Source organism: Enhydra lutris, unplaced genomic scaffold, assembly GCF_002288905.1.
Source record: "Enhydra lutris kenyoni isolate GAN:26980312 unplaced genomic scaffold, ASM228890v2 scaffoldscaffold1, whole genome shotgun sequence".
NCBI lineage: Eukaryota > Metazoa > Chordata > Mammalia > Carnivora > Mustelidae > Enhydra > Enhydra lutris.
In genome coordinates this window covers 11,454,422-11,478,325 of record NW_019154085.1, presented here as the reverse complement: position 1 = coordinate 11,478,325, position 23,904 = coordinate 11,454,422, and the positions used below count along the sequence as shown (strand labels likewise).

At 39.0% G+C, this 23,904-nt stretch overlaps 1 protein-coding gene across 1 annotated transcript in view; it reads left to right on the top strand.

Moving 5' to 3' along the window:
• LOC111144313 (SATB homeobox 2) overlaps window positions 1-23,904 on the top strand; it is a 180,328-nt gene that overhangs the window by 108,813 nt on the left and 47,611 nt on the right. Inside the window, exons 6-8 of the mRNA XM_022498554.1 lie at window positions 224-696; window positions 18,465-18,677; window positions 22,900-23,055. Coding sequence (XP_022354262.1) covers window positions 224-696; window positions 18,465-18,677; window positions 22,900-23,055 — 842 coding nt within the window. The remainder of the gene's footprint in view (window positions 1-223; window positions 697-18,464; window positions 18,678-22,899; window positions 23,056-23,904) is intronic.

Here is a 23,904-nt window from a genome sequence, read left to right as displayed (position 1 = left end):
AGTAAATATTATTATTTTCATATCACCTATGAAAAAATCTAGTATTGAAACATTTTGCAGGGAGGGATAACTCACTTTTACTCTGGGGCTTCCAGCTTTGTATGAAAAAAGCTATGTCATTAATATACCAAAAATAGGATAATTCAGTACTACGTATAATAGCAATAAATTGGTATAGTACCAATGAAAATAATGATGAATTATCATTTTTATCTCTTAACAGTTGAAAGAGTGGAACGAGAAAACCTTTCAGACTATTGTGTTCTGGGCCAGCGTCCAATGCATTTACCAAATATGAACCAGCTGGCATCCTTGGGGAAAACCAACGAACAGTCTCCTCATAGCCAAATCCACCACAGTACTCCAATCCGAAACCAAGTGCCCGCATTACAGCCCATCATGAGCCCTGGTCTTCTTTCTCCCCAGCTCAGTCCACAACTTGTTAGGCAACAAATAGCCATGGCCCATCTGATAAACCAACAGATTGCTGTTAGCCGGCTCCTGGCTCACCAGCATCCTCAAGCCATCAACCAGCAGTTCCTGAACCATCCGCCCATTCCCAGAGCAGTTAAGCCAGAGCCAACCAACTCTTCCGTAGAAGTGTCTCCAGATATCTACCAGCAAGTCAGAGATGAGCTGAAGAGGGCAAGTGTGTCCCAAGCTGTCTTTGCAAGAGTGGCATTCAACCGCACACAGGTATGATTAGCATTGAACATGGTAATTGGTGGTTAAGAATAATACTGAGGACAGAATTGTGACATCTTTTTTATCCCTTTCAAAAAAATGTTTATGGATCTCAGAGCACTCGGGATTAACTAATAATCCTTAGTTTGGGAAATACTGTCATCATTGATCCATATATGACCATAATTAACTAATTTCAGTAGGGTAATGAACATCTGTGAACCTACCACCCAACTCAGGACCCAATGTTACCAGTGACTTGGGCCTATGTGCTCCTCTCGTCCTTTATCTTCTCCATTGGCTTTTCCCCAGGTACAACCCCCATCTTGAATTTTGTGGTTATCATTCACTTGTTTTTTAAAAACTAGTTCTAAAACTATTTATGCATATGCAATCTATTATTTGCCTCATTTTTTAACTTCATAAAAAGAGTATCATTAATGTCATAATTTCTGTAATTAAAAAAAAACCTTTCAAAATATATGTTAAAGTTAAGATATTGATAAAATGGTAATGGATAGTTTGATGTTTTGGGAGAATTACATGTTAATGTAATACTAAAGGATAAAAAAAAGATAAACAGTTTATTTATGTATATCTTGTTTTATTGAGCTCCTCAGCTCAGAGTTTCTGATTCCATAGTCCAGGGTAGTACCTGGAAATGTGCATTTGTATCCAAGTCCCAGATGATTCTGATGCCACTGGCCTGGGAGTCATACTTTGAAAACCACTAATTTAGTCCTTATATGAATAACAAAAAAATTAAAATGCTGATCTCAAGGAACTAATGACCTGCTAATTTAAAAAAATGTATTTGGATAACGAAAGTAAAATGAGAAGTAATGTGAATAGTGTAGGAGAAGAACTGTGGTTGTAGTGGGTTATAGCTCCATGAGGAGCTGGGGGTAGGAAATCCTTACAGGAGGATGAATATAGTGCTTTTAAGAGGACAGTAGGTTGAAGTTTGTCACCCTCCTAATTGCAAGGCAGGAAGCCAAGCTCTGTGCAGATGCAGAGATGAAAAAGAGTGTGGGCCAACACATTTGTAAACACCTGACTTGAGTATTAAGTTGCTGGAAAGTTAGACCTTGAAGGATAAATGGAATTTAACAGGAAAAGATGGAAAAGAAGGGTATTTTAGGCTAAAGGAATTAACGAGAAAAGTGCCAAGTCAGGCAAGTTTGGGAATAGTTGGTAGTCGATAGCAAAGCCAGATAATAAAACTTAAAAGGTGGGAAACATAAAAAGATGTCTTAGGGCCATGCTAGGAACTTTGAACTTTAATAGGGCACTGGAAACCACTGGAGGTCTTATGTAGGAATATGCTGTGATCCAATAATCAGAATTGGATCTCATGATAGCAAGAGGGTAGCAATACCATTTAGAAAACAGCTCTAAGTGTCCAGCTGAAATGTGTAGAAATTTTGAACTAGGCTGGTGGTGGTAAAATAGAGTACAGAGTCAGGAAGCACTGTGGAAATAAAGTTGACAGAAAGGGTAACCACCATAATGCCAAGGTTTGAGCCTCGAGACTGAGAATAAATCTGTAATTACTTCAAGTATCGAGAACATTGAAAGAGATGGTTGGCGTAAGTTTTGAGTGATTATTGTGGATTAGGCTGTTTTGACCCTGAAGTGCTGGCCGATTTCTTAAATGAAGTGATGCAGAAGTCATTGAAAACATGAGTTTGGTGCTAAAAAGAATTTTCAGGCCTGGAGAAAGAGATCAGAAATTTATTGGCAGAGCCTGAGATTTAGAGAGTTGGGAGAAGGAGGAGAAAAAACCATCACCACTCCTCTCTCCTGGAAAAGAGACAGAAGAAATGCCAGTAGAGGTGGGAGCAGGTGTGGATGGAAGGATAAGGAGGTAGTAGTTGAGAGCACAGAGAACATGAGCAGAATTTCCAGGAGACTTGTCCATGTGTGCAAGACTGGGACATCTGGGAGCAAGAAGCTTGAACCATGCCATGAAATTTGGTGATTGGTTGGGAGAGATCTTTGGCAAACTTAGAGTATAATTTCATTAGAGTGGTGAAGGCAGTAGGCAGTAGCCAGAACTTAGGAGTTAAGGAGTGACTAACCGTTGACGATACAGAAGCAAGGGCTGCAAATTACTCTTTCCAGGAGCTGGTGTTGAAAAGGAGGCCAGAAGTGTGTTGACAGTTTGAATGTGATGGGGCTTCAATCCGAGATTGAAGGAATTACCCAGTAGTTTGGGATCTCAGCTTAAGTTAACAGGCATGAACTAGTGATGGAATCAAGCACTGTGGTTTGGTAAGAGACTCCAGGAATGTTGGAACCAGGGGACTGGGAGAAGGGAAGAAGCACAGTGGGGCTGTTTGAGGTTTGGTGCTGACAGATTAGGTACAGCAGGAGACCAAGAGGGGGAAATCTCTTGCTCCCTTGACTCTTAGCTAATTTATACATTCTATCATTGACAGACTCAGTTGACATCTTTAAAAAACGCGTTTGGAGGTTCACAGAGATCTGCACATGTTCCAGATAGCACCCTATGACTTCTTTTTTTGACTGAAAGCACTCAAGCAGCATTTGTACGTGTCCGCAGTTATCTGAACTCGTGTTATGAAAATCTCCGGTTCTTTTGAGCAAATCTGTTGCATGTTATTGCTAAATACAAAGTGGAAGGGTGCATCTTTTAGTCTTTATTTTGCATTGTGTATGTGTGTGTGTGTGTGTGTTCTTTCATCTCTCATTCATGTGCATGAATGGGCATTTCATAGCTGGCCAACATTTTATTGCCTGGTTATATATACAGTTCCTTTGGCTAAGGATAAAACTGAAAGCATGGTTGGATTTTAGAATCAAATACAGTATACATTTTATCCACATAGCACGAAGCCTTAGAGAGGACTCACAGAGAGACTAGACAAAAGACAAACCGTGCTGGTGTGAGCATAGGCTCTGCCAAGGCCCTCGGATCTTGGAGGTCTGTCTTGTCCTGCACAGTCCTTTTTGTCTATTTTTATGGATTAATGATTTTTCTTTGGCAGTGCCATCGTTCAAGTGCCAAGTTATAAAAGGTCTAATTGAAGCATGGAACACATTTTATTATTTTCCTCCTGCCATTAAATTTGTAAGATGGCTACACCCAGAAAGGAACATTCACTTTCAATCAACATGAGTTTGAGTTCATGGGCCAGCCTTGAGGATATCAAATGGAAACTGCATAGGAATGTATGAGTATTTCCTTTTAAAATTCTGCTTTTAATTTGGGAAAGCTTTTCATCCCTCTGGGATCATAACCTGTTGTGTATAAAGCCCAACCTAATCAAGGTAGATGGTATTGACAGAATGACATAGTTTGAACTTAAGCTGGAGGTCAGCAGGCAGATTGTTTTTGCTGCATATACTGTAGTCACTAACAGCAAGGTTGGACAGCTGGGTTTCACCAGCAGAATCATTAAATGGAAAATACGGTGTACTATGCTCCATGAAACCAACCATGGATTTTCCAAACGTTAGGCTTTTTTGAGTGGAATCAGACATTGATGGGTAATACAATGATTTGCTAGCTATAATAAACACAAATTAACTTCATAGATAGAACATAAATCAACAGTTAATCTTTGGATAGAAAAGAATCTCAACATTTTTTTTCCTCAAAGCAAACAGGATTAGAACCTCTTCTTTTAGATGGATACCCAAGGCCAGGATCAGTCTTGTACTTAGTTGCTTTACTGATAGGTCATATATCTTTAGTCCACTGAATATTTCCTTTTTTTTTAAAAGATTTTATTTATTTATTTATTTGAGACAGAGAGAGAGTGTATGCATACATGCATGAGCAGTGGGAGGGGCAGAGGCAGAGGGAGAAGCAGACTCCCCGCTGAATGGGAAACCTTATGAGGGGCTTGATTCTAGGACCCCGAGATCATGACCTGAGCTGAAGGCAGGTGCTTAACCCACTGAGTCACCCAGGGCTCCCTCACTGAATATTTTCTAGAAATAGTTTATGATCTCTATTATTCATTTATTACCAAATTCAAGAAGAAGCAACTGTATTTGTCACCCTATAGTTCACATTCCTTGTTTTGTGCTTAATGATTGGACTAGTAATAACCAGTAATTAGACAGAGAGAGAAAGTGTATGTGTATAGAACAAAATCACATGTATAACATTCATAAACGAAGCTAAAACTAAAAAAATAGAATCAGGGACACCTGGGTGTCTCAGTCGTTAAGCATCTGCCTTTGGCTTAGGTCATGATCCCAGGGTCCTGGGATGGAGGCCCTCATCGGGCTCCCCACTCTGCTGCAAGCCTGCTTCTCCTTCTCCCTCTCTCCCTGTTTGTGTTCTCTCTTTCACTGTGTCTCTCTCTGTCAAATAAAAGAATAAAATCTTAAACAAATAAAAAAATAAAGCAATAAAGCATCAGCCTAGTTTGTCATGTTTGAAACTTCCCGATGAAGAACTCAAATTCATAGTAAACAGCATTTGAAAATGCCACTTTTCCAAAGAGAAACTATTAATGACTGTTTATATCTGATCCTTTGCCCCTGTGAGTGTATCATCTGGTGATATAAAATAGCACAAATGAGGGAATAGCGCTGTATTTCCAAGAGCTTGCTTTAATACATTTTTATGTTAATCAGTGTGTCCTGAGATCCTGCGGTGCTAGGATATCACGTCTTCGGCTTGGGCTCGAGGTGAGGGAGTTCTAGATGCAGGGTACAGCAGAGCTTCATTGACTGTGCCGTCCGGATGCTAGAAGCCTGTTCTTGTCATTATGACCTTACGTAAAATATATTCTGAGCACCATCCCTTTCTTCTTTATTAGTCTTTTGGAGGAAGAGGTTAACCCCACTTTTTGGGTCTCTGAGGATTTTATGACAGATGAGACATAAGATGTGTTCTGACCTGGTCATCAATTTTCAGGCAGTCCTGTGGTATATTTCTAAGCGTTTCTGTTACCTGTGGTCACAGAGTGAGGTGGTGTGGTCAGTACACCTGAGGAGGCTGAGGCAGATGACATGCCTGCTCAATTTTTGGTGTTCTAATTCCTATCTTCTGTCCCCGTACTTTTACTTCTAGAAGCTAGCAACTGCTAGTCAGTTTTTCATTCAAAGGACTTTCTTCAGGCTACTGGATTTTGCTTTCTTCACACGGGCAGACAGCTGGAAATACTTACCCAGTGTCTGACAGGTGCAGGAGGATGAAAGTCCAGCTCCCCTGCCTCCAGTAGTAGGGAAAACCCCTGAAGTGTGGCTTCTCTTCCACAGCTGTCTGCGGAGAGGCTGAGGCGGGGACTGCTTGGTCTTCCTCCCTTCCCTGCCCCTCCCACGCCCTCACCAGTTTCCCTCAGAAACACTTCCTTAATAAATACTTGCACAGGAATCTACCTCAGGATGTGCTTCTTATCCCAGATTATGGATCAGGGCCACTGCGAGTCTAAATGGGCTTTTGGGCCTATCGTGGGGTAGTAGGTTGAATGAAACTGATCTTCAGTATTATGCCTCCTACCTTCCCAATCTAAAGTAAGACGTCACTGTGGGAATAGTATAGATGTTTTACTGTCCTATTTTCTCTTGAAAATATTGTCACTATTATTATTTTAAACATAATTCAGTGGACTGATACTGATATTGTCTAGATTTACTTACAGATAGTGAATGTGAGGGAGAAAAAAAGAAAGAGAAAAAGAGGGAATGAGACTGAAACAGACACTGAATATGAAGCCCTGTGAGGTCTTCCAAACTTAAACTAAAACTACCCTTACTGAGTCTGAGTGCTGAATTACGTGATGCATGTGAGTTTCCGAGTAGCTTTGCTCCCTTGCCCGTCCTATCTCCAGTGCTCTGTCAGTGAAGCAAATGGTGTTTGTAGGACTAGTAATTTCAAGAAATAATAGGACCCATGCTCTATCTAGTTTCTTTTTTCTTTTTCCCTTTCTTCCCTTTTTCCCTCCCTCTCTCCTTCCTTCCTTTTTTTTTTTTTTTTTTTTTTTAGGATTTTTATCTTCCTTTCTTTTGTGATTCATTTTCTCTTGCTTAGTTCCTTAATTTATTTAGAGTTGGCCTACTGTTACTTACTAGGCTTATGGACATTAAATAAGTTGCTTGCCTATTCACTGTGTTTCCATTTGTGCTTTTTGACAGTTTGATTATGAATCCTAACTTCGAATGTTGTTTTGCCCTGTGTCATTTTGTGGACTTAACAAAAAAAAAAATCAGAGGCTTGTGACACTATGAAAAGGTTTATGACCGTATTTCAAAAGACTTACTATTAGCAAGGAATGGTTGTGGGATGCCCACTGACCTATAACAAGGATGGTTTCATAAAATATGTACACTGACTCTTCCTTAATTGATTAACTATTCTCTAATTTATTTAAAAATCCAATGACCTACATATTCACATGGTCAGAAATCCCCCATTTACTAACATAGTTTCTCCTCCGAGACCTTCCATCTGAGTAAATCTGTTAAATGAAGTAGAGGAAGCTTTGATCCAAAAGAGGCTAAATCCATTGGAACGGATGCCCTGCCCCATGTGAATGGGAGCATTAGAATGTCAGAAAAGGGAAATTAGGTGTGACCCATGTCCCATCTCTGTGTCACTATCCCCTTTCCTTGACGGTAGAGGTCAGGAAATCCCCTTACACAAGGAATCAGCAGTAAGAACTTTCTACAGTTTGAAAATCGGACTTTTGCCACATTCATTATTCATAGCGTAGAGTTATTTTTCTTTTTCCTCTAGCAGATTACATCATAACTCAGAAAGTTCAGGTCCATTTTCTGTTTCAGGTATTTCTCCTGAGCCAATTCTTAGAAACATGGTTTCAGTAGAAGCACAGATGTGTTTCACACAATGTCCTATTCTGTAACAGTAGGCCCCTAATTTGGTATCTTGCTCCTTCTTCAGTTTGATGCAAAAGTCACCAAGTTACACAATTTGCAAGCTTTTGTCAGATACGTTGCTTGAGATAATTGCTCATCGTGGTCTTATCTCATAGAGAAAAGGATTTTAAAAATCCTTTGGGAAATCATTTGGTGGACCTGTCCTTATGGGACTATTTTTTATTTTTTATGAGACTTTGCAAAGAATCTGCTGTTTACTCATCAAAGCCACATCATTTGAAGAAACTTAAGGCCAGGGTCATAAATACAGTTTTATGAAGTGACTCAGCAACTGGAGAATGTTTTGAACAGATTGGAAAATTAGATTGAATATTGTATCAGGAAAGTTGGCAGTGAGGTCAATGGCTAGAAATGTACATGTCTGTGTGAAATGACCTGGATTTTGCTTTTAGGCTTTATTGGCACCATGTTTATAATATATGCATGCCTATATTATTAAGGTCAAAAATGTCTAAGGACTTGCTAAGCACTATATTTTGAAGTGGCACAGTTAGGAAGAGATATGTAGCAACAGGGTGAACATTTTAGCAACCAAAATATTTGGAAATCTAAACTTAAGTGCATTACCAGTCAATTTGGGGGAGAAGAAAGTCTTGTGTTTGATTTATACATATTGTTGGCCAAAGATAGGCTTGATTTAATTACACGTACAGTTTATGTTTGTAGAAAACTTGACCTTCAAGATACTGAGAATTATTTCTCGGCCAACCTCTCGTCCCAGCCATCATTATTTCTTACTATGCAGTAGAGATACGGGTGCTCAGCCAGTCACCAGGAATAGAACACAATGTAAACCCAGGGGTCTTGACTCCATGGTCCAGTGAGCTGGTTATAGAATGACAAGGAAACCTGTGAGAAAAAGGAAGTCCATCCACTGAAAGATGGCCTTTAAATATGAAACTCCGCAGATGAGGCATGAACATGTTATTGGGTTTTGAAGCAAATAATACAACCTCTTTTGATTTCAACATTAAATTAATAAAGTAGGAAAAGATGGCCCTGCTTGCTTCATAAAATAGGCAATCTTTCATTTCAGAGCCACTGGCTTGAATTCGAAGATTTAAAGATTGTAATAATATTAATATCTCTCAGGATAGCAGTGCCTCAGAGTTATTAGATGGCTTAAGGATGGCCCCTAGCTAGTGGTCTCACAGTAGTTCCTGTTGTACATATAAGAACTATCCTTAATTAGCACCCTTTGGACAATTCCAATGAAGAAGGATGGAGGAGATACTGGCTTTGTGTTCTGGGGAGAGAGAAGGTTGACTCAATAACTGTCAAACATCTATAACCCTCTCCTCGTTCCTAAATCTACTTGGAAGAGAGAGTTTTGTGTAAAAGAATATATAAAGACACTCCCCCCTTCACAAAAGTGGCACCAAAGGGTCAGGAAACAAAGATGATAGTACACTGTTCTGTCTAGTCCTATCCCTGACCAGTGTGCAAAGTTCTTAAAAATTAGTTACTGAAATAATTATAGAAAACTCCAGTTTCTCCATTTTAGCCAAAAAAAAAAAAGAAAAGAAAAGAAAAAAGGCTGCCTTCTGGGGATGGTTTTATAAGTTTTTGTCAGTATTTTCTAACAAGGAGCGATCAACTCATTTCACACAGATGTGGAATCTCTCTCTTCAATAAGGACTTTCTTTTATCTCCAGTGAGTGTATCTCAATATAGACCTGTATTTTCAGTGTAAAGGCCTATTTTAGTGTTTAACTAGTCTCTTTCGGTCCTGGGTGATGTTTACAATTAAAGTAGAATTTTTCTAGAAGAAATACAAGGACCACTAGCTTTACATCTCATTATTTATATACTTTTTCACCATTGTATATTTAAAGTAATAAAAAAACACACAAGGAGTGTTCCTTTCATGGTCATTGATTGAAATGATGACCATTTGGCCTGGGGTTAAGTGCATGTTTGTTCAAATAAAGCAAATTAAATTTAAAGGCCAGAAATGCTGTGAGAAAAATATAACTGAATCAGTTTGAAGTCAGTTGGAGATTACAAGGTTGTTTACATTCTGTCTACAAGATTTGTACCTAAAATTATCATTGTAGACTACAGCATTTACTGTCAGACTTCTCTGACTGCAGTACCCAGTGAGAAGTACTTTGTACATCACGAGTTGGTACAGACACTCACACATGTGCTCATACATGTGTGTGTCTATCTTGAGCTCCATTTCATTTCCACCGTTTATTTATCTATATGTTTCCAAGGCAAAGTCTTCTTGAAGGAAAAAAAAAAAAGCCTTCATCAAATAATACTTGTATCATGTGTGAAGTACTCTGGTAATTTCCAATCTATTTAACTGCATTTCATTATAAAAATAGTTATGATGTATTGAAATAATTCTATCATCCACTGATAATTGTGACCCATGTTTAAACAAAAATGCAAATGAAGGCTTTTCTTTAAATGACTACAGAGTTACTTAAAGAAGAAAAGTTGTTTTACTTTCCTGAAGTATAAAATGAATATCTTGGTTTAGTGATATGCTGGATATCCATATGGTCCTTCCACTTTATATAATCAATTAAATTTTTCTTTACATTATCTTCAGTCCCAAATAATTTTAAATATTCTCCTTTCTGAAATGTATTCTTTACATTTTCTGCCTTCTGTACGGGAAGGTGTTCAGTGAAATGTAAGTGGAGGGCCTTGAAAACTTGAAGTCGCAAATTCAGAATAGGAATTGTATTTTGGTATTCTGTATTTATTAATTCATTCATTTAACAAATACTTGTTAAGCATTCAGAGACTGTGGTAGGCATTATAACGGAGGCTAACATTTATTGAACACGCGTATCGGGTACAGTGGCAAGCTCTAGGGAATCCTATGTGGGAAGTATGATTACTCTATCAGTTTTACCGGTGAGGAGACTGTGCCACAGGAGATTGATTAATCCTTATCCAGTTTGAAGCCCGGTTTTGAGCTCAGCAATTTTGACCTCAGAACTCACATTCACAAGCACTTTAGTCTTAATTATTTCTGTTATCATAGGGCAGAAGATGAGAGACACAGTCCCCTCTTCAAGGAGGTACGAGGGTAAACGAGCTTTCAAACCAGTAATTCCACCGTGGCGTAATGAGTACTGGGATGTGTTGCCTGTGCTGCACAAGAAAACATGTTTTTGACCTTGCAGGTGATTGGAGTTAATGCAGAAATATTTCATTAGGGAAAAAAATGTTTTTCAACTGTTTGAAGGACAAAGTCAACTCGTCTGTTAACAGACTGCTTTACTTTTTATATCTGAATGCATTTGATACATTTGAGATATAAATATTCACTGAATGTATGTTTTTGGTTTGTTTTGTTTTGTTTTTGGAAAGCACTATTTTTGCCAATGTTTTGACAAAGTAGCCAAAGCTAGTAAATTTTGTGGGCAGTTTGCCAACAGTTGTTTCACACAATACACATAGAAACTAGACATAACCAGGGCCCAGAACTTTGTGAATGCAAGAGTCATGTGCCAGGTACTTGAGGTGGTAGTAGAAACCACGTATGTGCCCAGAGCTGAGAACACCTCTGGTAAATGTTTTCAAAGGGAACCTGTTCATTTGGCTTTTGCTTTTTGGGTACTAGTGTGTTTAAAAAATTTTGATTTAGATTGCACAGAGCCCCCATTCTGGTACCCAAGATGTTCTAAAGACAAGAAGGGAAGGAATAAGAGGGGGGAAAACGTTTATCTCATTGCATCTATCTTGGCATTGAGTAGGTAGGTAAAAATAAGAAAGTTGCCGGAAGTCTGTTTTTGGCTAAGTTCCTCCTTTGTATGTGCTCAAGAGTGGCTTGGACCAAGGGGGTTGTGGTTAAGAGAGCCAGACAATTTTGGTTGCGCGAATGTTTTTGCTGTACCCATTCTTTGCATGCTTACTGCATTCTGATGTGTCAGGGGGCACAAGTGAAGTTTTATTACGTGTGTCAGGAAGAAAGCTATCTTTGAGGGAAGCGTTTCATTCAATAAATTGCAGATTTAGGGTACATGAAGTATTTGTTCTAAAGTGGAGTCTGCGTGGCCCAAAATTTCAGTTTCCATTATCTTCGTGTTTATAGGAGATGGAATAAAAAGATCTCGAGTATAATATGTGGCCCACCAGGGTCTGTTGCTGGCTGTTCAGAAAAATGAAAAAAAGAATGCATTTGGTGCATTCTTAGAGCCCTGTGTTCGTGTATGTTCCCAACTAAGCACAAAGTGTACAGATTCTGCTCCCAAGGAATTTACTGTATGATGGGAAGAAGAGGATTTATAGTAGCACAATGTAAAAGATGGTTAAGTGCCATAAATAGGAGATAGAACTACTGCCATCTCAGTTCAAAGGAGGGAGAAACTATTGCCAACTGCAGTAGAAATACATATATATACATTTTAGTGCATTACAGTACACATTTCTACAGCAACAACATTTGTCTGCAAATGTTACTTTTGTATATAGCGTTTATATTTGTGGAGTACATTAATTCCCTTTAGATGCTCAATTCTATCCACCCCCATCCTACAAAAATGTGAATGCATAGGCTGTCTTTCCTAATAAAGAGATATTGTAATAAAGAGAGGTTTTATTAAACTAATGCAATAACGACATTTTCTTTGAGGATTTAACACATCATTTTTAATAATAAAAATCAAATTGTCATTGTTGTGCCCTATATACCTTTTATTCAAATCAGCCTAAGTACTCTGGCTTCATGGCTAAGCAGTACTCTGGGGGGTGAAGGAGGGGGTGAGTATTTTCAGCATTACATAAATGAATTTCAGCATTCAGCTTCACAGTGGGGTTGTAGATTATGAATATGGAACCCAGGGAAACCTGTTTATATTCGTGAGCAGGGGTAGGGGGGACATGCCTCTCAGGAGCGTCTAGAAGGAAATGAGATTGGAGATTAGGAAAGGACCAATTTTGTTAGGTCAGCTTTCAGATGGTAAGATGTCAATACTTCCTACAGCCACGCAGCTGATTTTACAGCTTCGATAACTGCACGTTAACCACCAAGGTGTGAGAGCTCACTATGTATGATCAGGCTCGGAATTTGGTTATTACCTGATTTTCACAAAAGAATACCAGTTTTTGGCTCTCCCATCAGCTGGAACCAGACATTTCAGAACTGTGTGTGAAAAGTAAGGCTAACAAATAAGCATGCAAACGTGAAGAGTGGGGACATGATGAGTAAGACGGGAAGAGTGTCTGTGGAAGCTATTAGGGTTTTTTTGTTTGTTTGTTTTGTTTGTTTTGTAATTCAAGGGAAGTACATGAAGACAGATCATGCTCAGGACAGGATGAAGCATTGGCTGCTATGAGTGACAAGGCCCCTTCCACCTTCCACTCTCTATATTTTAATCTGTGAAATAGGGAGGGAATGGGATATGTGTGTCTTTCAACCTGCTTATTGGTTACGACATCATTTGTTTAAAGCAGTATAGACATATGAACTAATTATATTTTCCGACTCACTACCACGTAATACATATGTTTCACCTCATACATCCTTGAAAAGTTGTAAGTTGATTTCTGAAGATCATTAAATAGCTTTTATACTTTGTTAATATATCTAACAATAAATGATTAAAATATATTATTGGGAGATGGGGTTTATGTTCTCTAAATCTGATCTTTGTTCAGATCGGAACTCAGCACTTTCAAACTGTTTGCTTATATGATAAATGAGTATTCTTTCGTTGAATTACTTCAAAGGTATATGTTACAATAAATATGTGAACATTGCAAGTTACCCTTTATACCTCCCTCTTCAACTGCCACAAACAGAAATGTAATTTACAGAAATGAAAACAGTCTCCAGCTAGCTTGAGGCTTTTTCCAAGGGGGAGCTCTGGGGTTTGCTGGGCCAGTTTCCTCAGTACACACCTGGTGTATATCACTTTAAAAAATAAATTATGCCTCATTAAATTACAATTAAATGGAATCATGATCATTTGTTTTTCTGGAAGGAAGATGTTTTGCATATTGAAAGCCTAATTTGTTGCAGGTGACAAAAAGGCTGAACAGATTATCTAATATCACTTCATTTTGGGGGTAATGTTTGCCGGTTATTTTGTGTATACTCCAGTAGTTCGGAATTATATTAATGTGGACTCTAGTATTTTCACTTCAAAATGTCTTCTACTGCTCTATCAGTTTTTTGTACTGTTTTTTTTTAAAGCTTTTAAAGAAACAGAAACTTCTCTTGGCATTCTGGACCAGTCATGCTCTTTCTTTTTCTAACAGTGTTTTAACACAGGCCTGTCCCTCCCTTGCTTCTCCCCCTTTGCCTCGTCTCCTCTTTATCTCTATATCCATGTTCTATGTGTATTTCAAATTCCAGCCAGGTTAAGTCCCACCTCTTCCGAATGTTTTCCCCGAGTCCTGCACTTGGCAGTACTTTTACCCTCTTATGAACGGAGCCGGCACTCATTCTCTCTGGAATTTATGACACTTGTCAACTTCTACGTTGTGTTTCTATAAACCGACATACAGTGAATTCCTTGGCAGTGGAATCTGTGTCTTCCTAATATCCTCATCCCTTTCTGAGGTTCATACCAAATCATAAATAAGAAATGAATTAATAGACTGGTCTGTCATTTTTTGATAAAAGGTACATAGAGTTTGGGGGTTCCCTAGATAATCATTGGGAGATAGAGCCTACAAAATTACCAGGAGTCTGGGAGATGTGAAGAATGAGTGTCTTGTAAAAACCTAGGCAGTCATGACCTCAACTGTTCCTGCCAGTCCCGGGAAGGTCTGAGAGGCTTGGGCTCAGTGTTCCTAGAACCCAGTCCAGGTTCTGGTTCACTTCTGCTCCATTGAAGAATTAAGGGCCCATCATAAGCAATTTCTCACCTGTTTCAGATAAGGCCTCAAGGGCTAGTGTGGAAACTTAGAACTAAATTTTATAGAGCCAGTCGTGGTAATGTTTCCCAAGCATTTCTGAATATCAGCATGGATTTTATACACTAATAATCTGGGGCAAACTATATAAAATGTTGAGGAAATATGGAAATCATAATAACATAAACAAAAAAGCTCATCAGCAGAAATTGCAGATTCAGAAACTATGAGGTCATTTAGTTTGTTGCAAATAAATATTATTTAAAATATTAGAGGGCGCCTGGGTGGCTCAGTTAATAAAGCATCTTCCTTCAACTCAAGTTGAAAAATACTAGAAATAATAAGTACATCATTTTTCACTTTAAAAATTTGCCCTAATTCTTTGTTTTGTTTGTGGAGTGGAGATAGCCTATATTAGCCCCCGAGCTAGATGGCATTATATTATCTCTTGTGCTTTTAATTATTTTGTTTTTATTGAATTTTCTGCCAACGTCATATATTCTTTGTGGGTACTGGAAATAAATAAAACTTACAAAATCCCCCATTAAAAGGCTAAGGAGAAGGCCAATTTGAGGTTCTTTTTGCCTGACTCCCTTTTTTCAGTGGCTTGTAACCCACCAGCTATCGTGCAAGGTGTCTTTCTTCCCTGTGCAGATGCTCCCTCTGCTCCTTTGCAGTCAACATGTTTCCTGCTCTTACATAACCTCAGCTAACACCGTGCTGGGAATTGTTATAATCTTTCCCTCGAGAAGGCTCCGTTGCCTACAATGAGGAAAATTCTTAATGACCACTTTACTCAAGACTTGCAATATGTTTTAATATGATTACTGATATGAAAATGTAATAAGCAATATCCTGGTTAATTTATTAATTTCCCTCAATTTTCACATTCTCAATATTCATGACCTTTCTGTTCATCAAGGTACATCCTTTTTTTCCCAGCACCCAGGTGCCATGTCGCATCCTCTGATTCTCGGGCTGGGTAATGGGAATGTTCAAGTGACACCTCCTGCCCGGCCGGTTGGTCATTAAAATGCCAGACAACATAGTGGCAAGGGCTTTAGGAATATTTATGTGAGATAAATTATTAATTCATGTTCAATTCGAGACAGTTTCAATATGATAAACATTTACTTACCCTGATAATTAGATAAGGTGGTTTGTGGGATAAATTATGCCACAGATTTTCTTCTGATTCTTTTTTTCCCCCCGTGACAATTTTCAGCTAACTAAATAAACTCACTCTACATTCAGGAGCCCGTGGAACTTGGACTGTATTTTTAAAAATTCCAGTTGAAGGAGTGAAGAGCATATAAATAACCAAAAATGAAAAAGACTCAACAAAACAACTAAAACTCTTTTTGTGCTCACCAGTGAGCCATTTGTTATTGAAAATGTCTGAGGTAAAAAAAAAAATCTGCTTTGGGACCAGGGCTACACAGATGAGACTTTAAGTAAATAATTTAGAACAGTGTTCTCCTTCTCTGGGGCAGTCCATGGAGGCAGCACTGGCCACCTTGTTGGTTTGAGACTTTATCTTCAATTAGGCAAATGAAACAGAGGCAATAGTATATTCCCCCAGGCCTTCAAAATACAAACATTGTGTCTCATTCACTTCGGAAATGATGCTGATGAGCAGAATCATTTACAAGGATGCTTTGTCTCGATTTTTCTTAGAGATGGACTCATTTCCCTGTAAGGTTGTCCAACGTATAAAAAAAATTAAGGGAAGGAGCTCCACAATTTCTGTGTGAGGGAAAAATAAAGTCAACCAAGCCAAACAAGAAACAAGTAAAAGACCTCGGGATAATTTTTTTATTGATTAGGCTTGAACAAACTTGCTATTTTGAACAATAATGCTAACAGTTATAACAGTTAATAACAATAATAATAACAACGGTTTTTGTTATTTCACCATTTTGTACGTTAAGATCTCCCCTTCCCCTTGCAAAAATGATTTCACAGAATACTTTTACAAATTTTGCCTTTGAGATACCATAACTATAATTGTCAAACAAGCATAAAGAATATATCCAGGCAGATCCTAAAATTCCTCCAAATTTCGTAGTCTGAGACTTATTAAAATGCTCAAGTTGCTTATGCTAGAGAGAGAGAAAGGGAGAGGAGGAGGAGGAGGGAGGGGACCAAGGACCAACTCATCCTGTCTGTGCAGAGTTCATTACTGAAGAAAGCTCAGAAAACATCCGTCTTCGTGTCTTATTGGTATTGATTTTAAATCCATTTCCCTCTTGCCCTTCTACATATTAATTGGTAGTTTTTTTTATGTTAGGACAAATTCATAATTAATATTTCAAGTTGCTTAATGCAAGTGGAAAGTAAGATAACTTAAGGCCAAACTGACTTTTAATATCAAAAAAAGAATCCATACCTTGATTGTATAACATTTTCTGGAAGACAGACGTCTCTTGCTTCTTAAAGCATGATAAGAAATCTGGATTTTCTTACAATCATTTTACCGATAACACATATATATGTCCTACCTTTTCCTTTCTTTGGGCATGCGTGCCCACAGACACAGCTTATGAACATATCTTCTAGCTTCATTGTATGGCATATTTTATTCTTATTTGCAAAGACTTTCTAATCAAAGCAACGTGACACCCATTTGCAGAGCTATCATGTGGCATACATACCGCTTGTCGATTCCTTATAAATTGTCTTACATGGTATTTTGAGTGGTGGTTACCTCCTTGGAGTGCTGATCGTTGTGTGATGCACATTCTTGTGACATTTGCTTTACTACATTATAATGCATTACTTATTTTTAAAAATTGTCTCTCTTATCCTGAAGATTTCTGCCCAACCAGAACTTGTATATTCTTCATGCTTTCAACACCTTTTTATATGGAAGCCATATTTTACAAACCTGATAGTGTTTTCTTTGCATTAACATTCCCCTCAGTGGAACTGTCTTTAGCATCTACTTTTCACGATTTGGAGTTGCCCCATGTGTTCTAAGATACAGAGGTGAACATTTTAGCTCTTCCTGGAGGATAATCCTAGACTCTGGTCTCATGCTCCTCCCAGAAGAGATGGCCCGAGTTGGAAGTGTAAAGGGACGCCTCTGGGTGATCATCTAACACGAATGCAGAATAGACATGTTTTAGCTTTTGCCTGAATGACTTCTGTGTTCCAGCCGTTTTCTTGAGTGCATACTACTTTTCTCCAGACGCGTCAGCATTTTCCTTTTCTTTGCGAGTTCCCTGCCATCAGAGCACATGAAAACAGTAGATTTCTATTTAAAGCTTTCTATATGGATGAGTCAACAGATTCAGAAATTATCCTGGCCTGTACGTGGCATTCTCTGATGTGTGCTCTGATCCCTCACCAGATGTGACTGTATTTCCATGGCCTTAATGGTGGGATCAGCTGCTCCCCATCCTGGGGAGAAAAAGGTTTGGGTGCCGTCAGGTACAGATACAATGGTACCGATTGTATGTGTGGTTTGGGAAGCTTTCAGAGGGTTAACACAAGTAATGGCCATTTGCTTTGTGTCTTTTTTTTTTTTTTGCCATGAGAAATGTCTATATTGAAAACAGTGGCCGGTCACACAGAAATTCAGCCAAACTTTTTTTTATTTTTTTTAAGTCGATGTAAATCTCCCATGCTGTTTAAATGTCGGAACTAAATTTACCAAACTTGGCAGATTCGTAAAGCTGAGCAGGACTGCCAAGTGTTCCCAGTTTCAAGCAGAGAGAGTTCTAACAGTTCCTGAAATACTTGTAGGAGGCACCTGGTGGTAGCTGCAGCCCCACAAGCCTTCCGAGCGCCTACCTTGCTAGCTGGCATCTCTGTGTGCTGACGATTATTACAGCGATGATAAAGTGTCAGAATAGAACAGTCCAGAATAAGGCACAGCCCTGGAAGGCAAGCACATTCTCACAAAGTCTCCCTGGTGGAGAACCCTCGGCAATGAGACCGAGGTTCTTGACATCACCGCCAGCTGGTTACACCGAACAAATAAGGGGGGAGGGGGGCAGGTGCCGGAAACCGCACACATACCTGCAGATATGACTTGGCCTGTTTTCTTGTTTTTTTGTCTTCCATGTAATCAGGGATTGTTGTCTGAGATTTTGCGTAAGGAAGAAGACCCTCGGACAGCCTCTCAGTCTCTCTTAGTAAACTTGAGGGCCATGCAGAATTTCCTCAATCTGCCGGAAGTGGAGCGGGATCGCATATACCAGGACGAGAGAGAGCGGAGCATGAACCCCAATGTGAGCATGGTCTCGTCAGCCTCTAGCAGTCCCAGCTCCTCCCGAACCCCTCAGGTGAGATATTTGCTCCGCTGACTTTTCACTCTGGGCCTTGGAAACATGTTGCCTGCACTGATACTGGGTTTCTCTCGAAAACTGAGAGACTTAATTCGAGGACTTCTTGACTCACTGATCATGTTGCTCCGGGTCATGTCATAGGGTTTATCCTTTCCTGTGTCCTGTGGTATTCCTGTCCCTTTAGAAAAACACCATTCTTCCACACAGAAGGGACAAGCACGGGTGGAAGGGTAGGCTCCAAAATGTTTCCACACGGCTGCTTAGTTATCTAAGACGGGGCCAGGGGATTCGAGTTGAGGCTGAGTTTGCATAGCAAGAACACTGCTTTTCCTTAAACTGTATATTTATTTGGATACTGAGTGGGGGTAGGGGAGGAGAGAGGGCGTTGGAGGATGTTGGTTAGGGTTGGGGACAGGGGACAAGTAGAATAGTCCAAACTCTTCTTTATGCAATCTGAAGAAAGACAGAATGGGGGGGAACTCTGTGTGTGGTGTAAGCCTGCGTATGCAGTGGCTAGATCAGAATGTTTGGGGGATCCTTCATTGAGCGCTGAACACAGCAGTGGAAGGTAGGCCTTAATGATTTTCCTTCCTAGGCTGATCCTCCCTGCAGAACTCAGTGACTCAGCTCTCCTTCCCTCCTTTTTGCACACTTCATAAGCCTTCTGATCTGGTATTCCTACAAATGCGTGCATCTAGAGATGCTTTGTGCTTCAGAGATCCTAATTTTATTAAGGGGTCAAGGTCTCCAGTCTTTCCAGTTCGCATGGGAGCCCATTCATTTGTAACCTGCTTTCTATTTCCCCCAAACTTTTACTGGTCAATGGATTTATGATAAAGCCATCTCATTCACTGTTGCTAGGATAGCTGCAAGTTTTATCTCAAAACAAATATTTAACAGGTACACATTTGTACAAATCAGAAAAAAATGGGTAGTTTGAAACCAAAGGTTTGTCTGGGTTTGGTTTTTTTGTTTTGTTTTGTTTCTTGTTTTGTTTTGCTTTTTTGCATAGATACTATGATTTTGGTGGTATGATTGTTTTCTAGTAGGTTCCAAGGAACTGATTCAACATAGAAACAGAATTTTATTCTAGTAGAAATATTTGAGCTTTTTCAAGTATATCCATTTTTTTCACACATCGTAATTTTTTTTCCGCTCTGCAATAGATTTTTAATTGAAGATCATTTTCTATCATGCAGTGCCAAATTGTGATACTTACACTTTAGTCTTTGGTGAATTACGGGTTTCAGTTACTGTTAAACCAAAAATAAGTCTCTTGACTGCTTACTTTGGATGAATGTAACCAAGCTTATTTCTTTTTATTTATTTTTTTTAAATCTTGGGGTGTACATATTGAGCTATTGAGTTGGATGAGTTGTTAATTTGCACTAATATTTACTTCTCTTAAATTCACCAATAATTTTGCCACTTTTGAAGCCCAATAAATCATGATAGAGAGTCCAGCCATGCTTTGAGGCCATTTAACTAACTCAGAAAGTCACTTCTACTTGTTAAAAAATAACTCAAGTCTGGGTAGTTTATTCTTTGTAGTATTTTACTAGTGAGATTATTTCTTAGACATCTTTCCAAAGACCTGATAGATTTCAGGGTCAGACCATTTTACCAGGGAAAACAATCAGGGTCAATATTTTGCTTTATTGAAGAGCAGAAAAATCTCATCTAGAAAATTCCTAGGTAGAAGTGCCCTTTATGGACAAGAATAACAGGGAAATTGATCATTTAATTTCACAGTTTTGAGATTTCTGAGAATACATATAAAATCTTTTTTCTCAAAATATTTTTGAGAATGCAGTCATGGCACTGGCATTTGTACATTCTCTGGAACTTTCTTCTTTTTCTCTTAAACATCGAGAAAAGGAAGTTATTAAAGTCTTTTAAAACATTTTCTGATTACCTACTTACTCCAACTTCTTTACATACATATCTCAGTAGTAAAGCTGCTTAGTAAAGCTTTCGTTGTGAGAACAGATGTTAGAGGAGCATCCACTGATGAAGCCTTTAGTCGGAGGCACATTCTAGAACACCCAGGCAGCCTACGTGGGTTGATGGAGAATGTTTCCCAGACCCCATCAACACTTTATTATTGATTTAAAACAAATGGAATAAATTTAGAATGTTAAATTAAACCTTAAGAGTCCCTTATAATCTTTGAGTTGGCCAGTATTTCTTGATGTACTTAATGATAAAACAATATAAAGATAAGACTGATCATTTATTGAGCACTTGCTGAGTATCTGGTGCTATGAGCATTTTGCATGAATTCAGTCCTTACTATTTTGTGTTGTTATTCCCATTTTACAGATGAGAAAATGGAGGTTTTGATGGGTTAAATAATTTGTGTAAAGTTGCATGACTGAGTGGTAGAGCTGGGATTTGAACCCTGGTAATTTTGATTGCAAGGCATGAGCTCCTAGCCGTACATTATAGTGCCTTGAGGGGTTTTGTTTTAACCCTGAGGGTTCTAGAGACAATTTGTCCAGTCAAGTAAGATGAGATAACCAGTGAGGCTAATGAAGAAATTTCAGTTGAGAAAGGCAGTATTGATATGCTAAAATATGCATTTAACAGGAAAAGAACTGTGGATTAACTAGAAATTTTGAGCAGAAGAAGGAATTTCTTTAAAAAAAAAAAAAAAAAAAAAAAGGAAATTGGATTATTATGGTAAGATCCCAAACTAGAAGGCAAGAAGATGTTTTGTAAAAACAGTCTCCAGCCTAAACTCCTGGAGATTTTGGAGGTGGGCTAGCGCAGTGCCCCGAGCCTGTGGTCTGGAGCCTGAAACACTTGAGTTCAGATCATGGTTCCTTCACTTGGTGCTGCATGTCCTTCCAGCAAGTTAAGTATCCTCTTTTCTTTTCAGTTGTCTTCCTCAGTAAAATAAAAATAATAAAGTCCAACTTACCGGGGTCCTCAAAGAATTAAATGAAATAACAAAAGTAAAACACTTTCTGGAGTGCCCCAGCAAATGAAAAGTACCGCATACATTGTAGTTATTATTACTTTGTGGTAATTAGAAAATAATCAGAGGCAGGGAGAGAGGAGAATGCAAAAGTCAGTGAGCACTGTTAGGAATGAAAGCTTCGCAGAAACCTGGGGACATTAAGGCCAGCCTCAAGATGATATGGAGCATATCCTACAGCGTCCAGACTGCACGCTGTGTCTTTCTCGAAATCTTTGTGCTGCTTATCCAGTAGGGGAATAGCTCAGGGCATCTGTAGAGGGAGAGTAACAATTGGTTTGGGATTCTAGGGTAAGTGGAGACAGAAAAATACGCAGTTTAGTTCAAATCAGCCAGGTGTGCTCAGGAACCAAAACTCAGGGGTGACTTTTCTTGCAGTCCTGTGGTCAGGGGTTCTGAGAAGGCTTCCCAGCCCCCTCCTGTTACACACCAGAGTAAATGCTCCTGACAGTCTTCTGGATCATGGAGATGCAAATGTTTTAGGTTGATCTTAACCCCAAGAAGTACAGACACCTTCTATATTGTCCTTCATTTGTCTCTGAAGCTGATGGGAAATCATTCAATTAAAACGATCACGGCAGAATACATAAAACCACAATATGAGTTTAAGGAAATGAAAACGGCACATCAAAGGCATTCTGAAGCCTAGTTTTATGAAATGAAATTTTGTTTCATTTCCACTGATTTCCTAGGTGAAATTAGGTGACTGTCTGGGTAGCATAATGATGATAATGATGGGCAACCATACATACTCGAATGACATATGTAAAGCTTTAATAAAGAATGAGAGAGACTCAGGGGAGTGCATTAAATTGAGTAATAATTTATTATTTAGAGACCTCTACCCATTTACTCATTTTTTCTGGAAGAATTGGCTCTTTCTCCAAGGTGTGCCATTTCTAGAAAGGCAAACGTAACTGCGTGTGTGTTCTGCATGTGCGTGTTTTGCCGTTAGGTCATCTCTCCCAGTTTGGTGCCCAGAGTAGCCTTCCTACCTAGGAAGTGTCTGGGATACCATGAGGAAAGGAGCAGGGTTGACAGGACTCTGCCTGTCCTATAGGAATGCACTGCAATTATTTCCAATCACAATTAACCTGATTAGAATAATGGACAGGAAGTGTCCCTTTGTCGCTAATGCAGTTTGGCACCAGCTGACTGAAATCCTTTGATAATTTCTGCACAGATGGCTGGGCTGAATGCAGCACTTTTTAAATTATTATTTTCATGGTCTCTTGGTAGGCCAAAACCTCGACACCGACAACAGACCTCCCCATTAAGGTGGACGGCGCCAACGTCAACATCACAGCTGCCATTTATGACGAGATCCAACAGGAGATGAAAAGGGCCAAGGTGTCTCAAGCCCTGTTTGCCAAAGTGGCCGCAAATAAAAGTCAGGTGAGTGGTTTTTTAAAAGAGCGAAAGCGAGGGTTGGAATTAGACCGTTCTCCTCCTCCCACCAATAAAAATACATCTGTTCCTATAATAATAATAACAATAATAATCCCTAGGGAACCTGTCATGTTCTGCCTTTTGCTCTACGGTTTGCTTTTATTCCCACTGGAGTTCAAAACAGAGACTAAGTTAAAACCCAGATTTTTTTTTCCTTTTAAAGATTTTTTTTTTTTTTCTCTAAAAAGCATCAGCCTTGAATGCTTTCTCTCATAATTCTAAGCATGGCTATATACCCTTTCTCTCTCTCTCTCTCTCTCTCTCGATAAATGAGCGAGACTTAGCATGTACCGAATAGCATCTTCCTGAGATCCAGTTAGAATCTTGTCTCATCCCCTCTCGTATTCCCACCAGGGCAACTGCTGACTTTGTTATAATAACCTCTTTTCTCCAGCCCCAGAGACACCTTGCCATGTCAGGTGTTTCTTTTATGTGTAGAATACAGTTGTTTTTTCCAGGAGAAAACACATCTGGTGGGGGGGAGGGTCCCAGAATGAGTGCTAAAATTTATAACAGGAAAACACAGAAGCTTATCCAGTACGGTTTCTTAGTGCTGGGATTGTGGGGAATGGAACACTCCAGGGAGAAGGGTAAGCAGATGCTTAGGTTTTTTATTTCTGAAAACAGCAACAGTTGATGGGATCCACTATCTGTCTCAGTTTGTTTAAAGGGATAACTATGACCCTATCCTAAAAGGGGTTAGGGTGAGGAGCTTGGTTATTTATCCTTAGGATGAATAATTATCCAGTTCAGGGTGGAGGAAACAAAAGTTAGCTGAAGCATAATTTTGAGAGT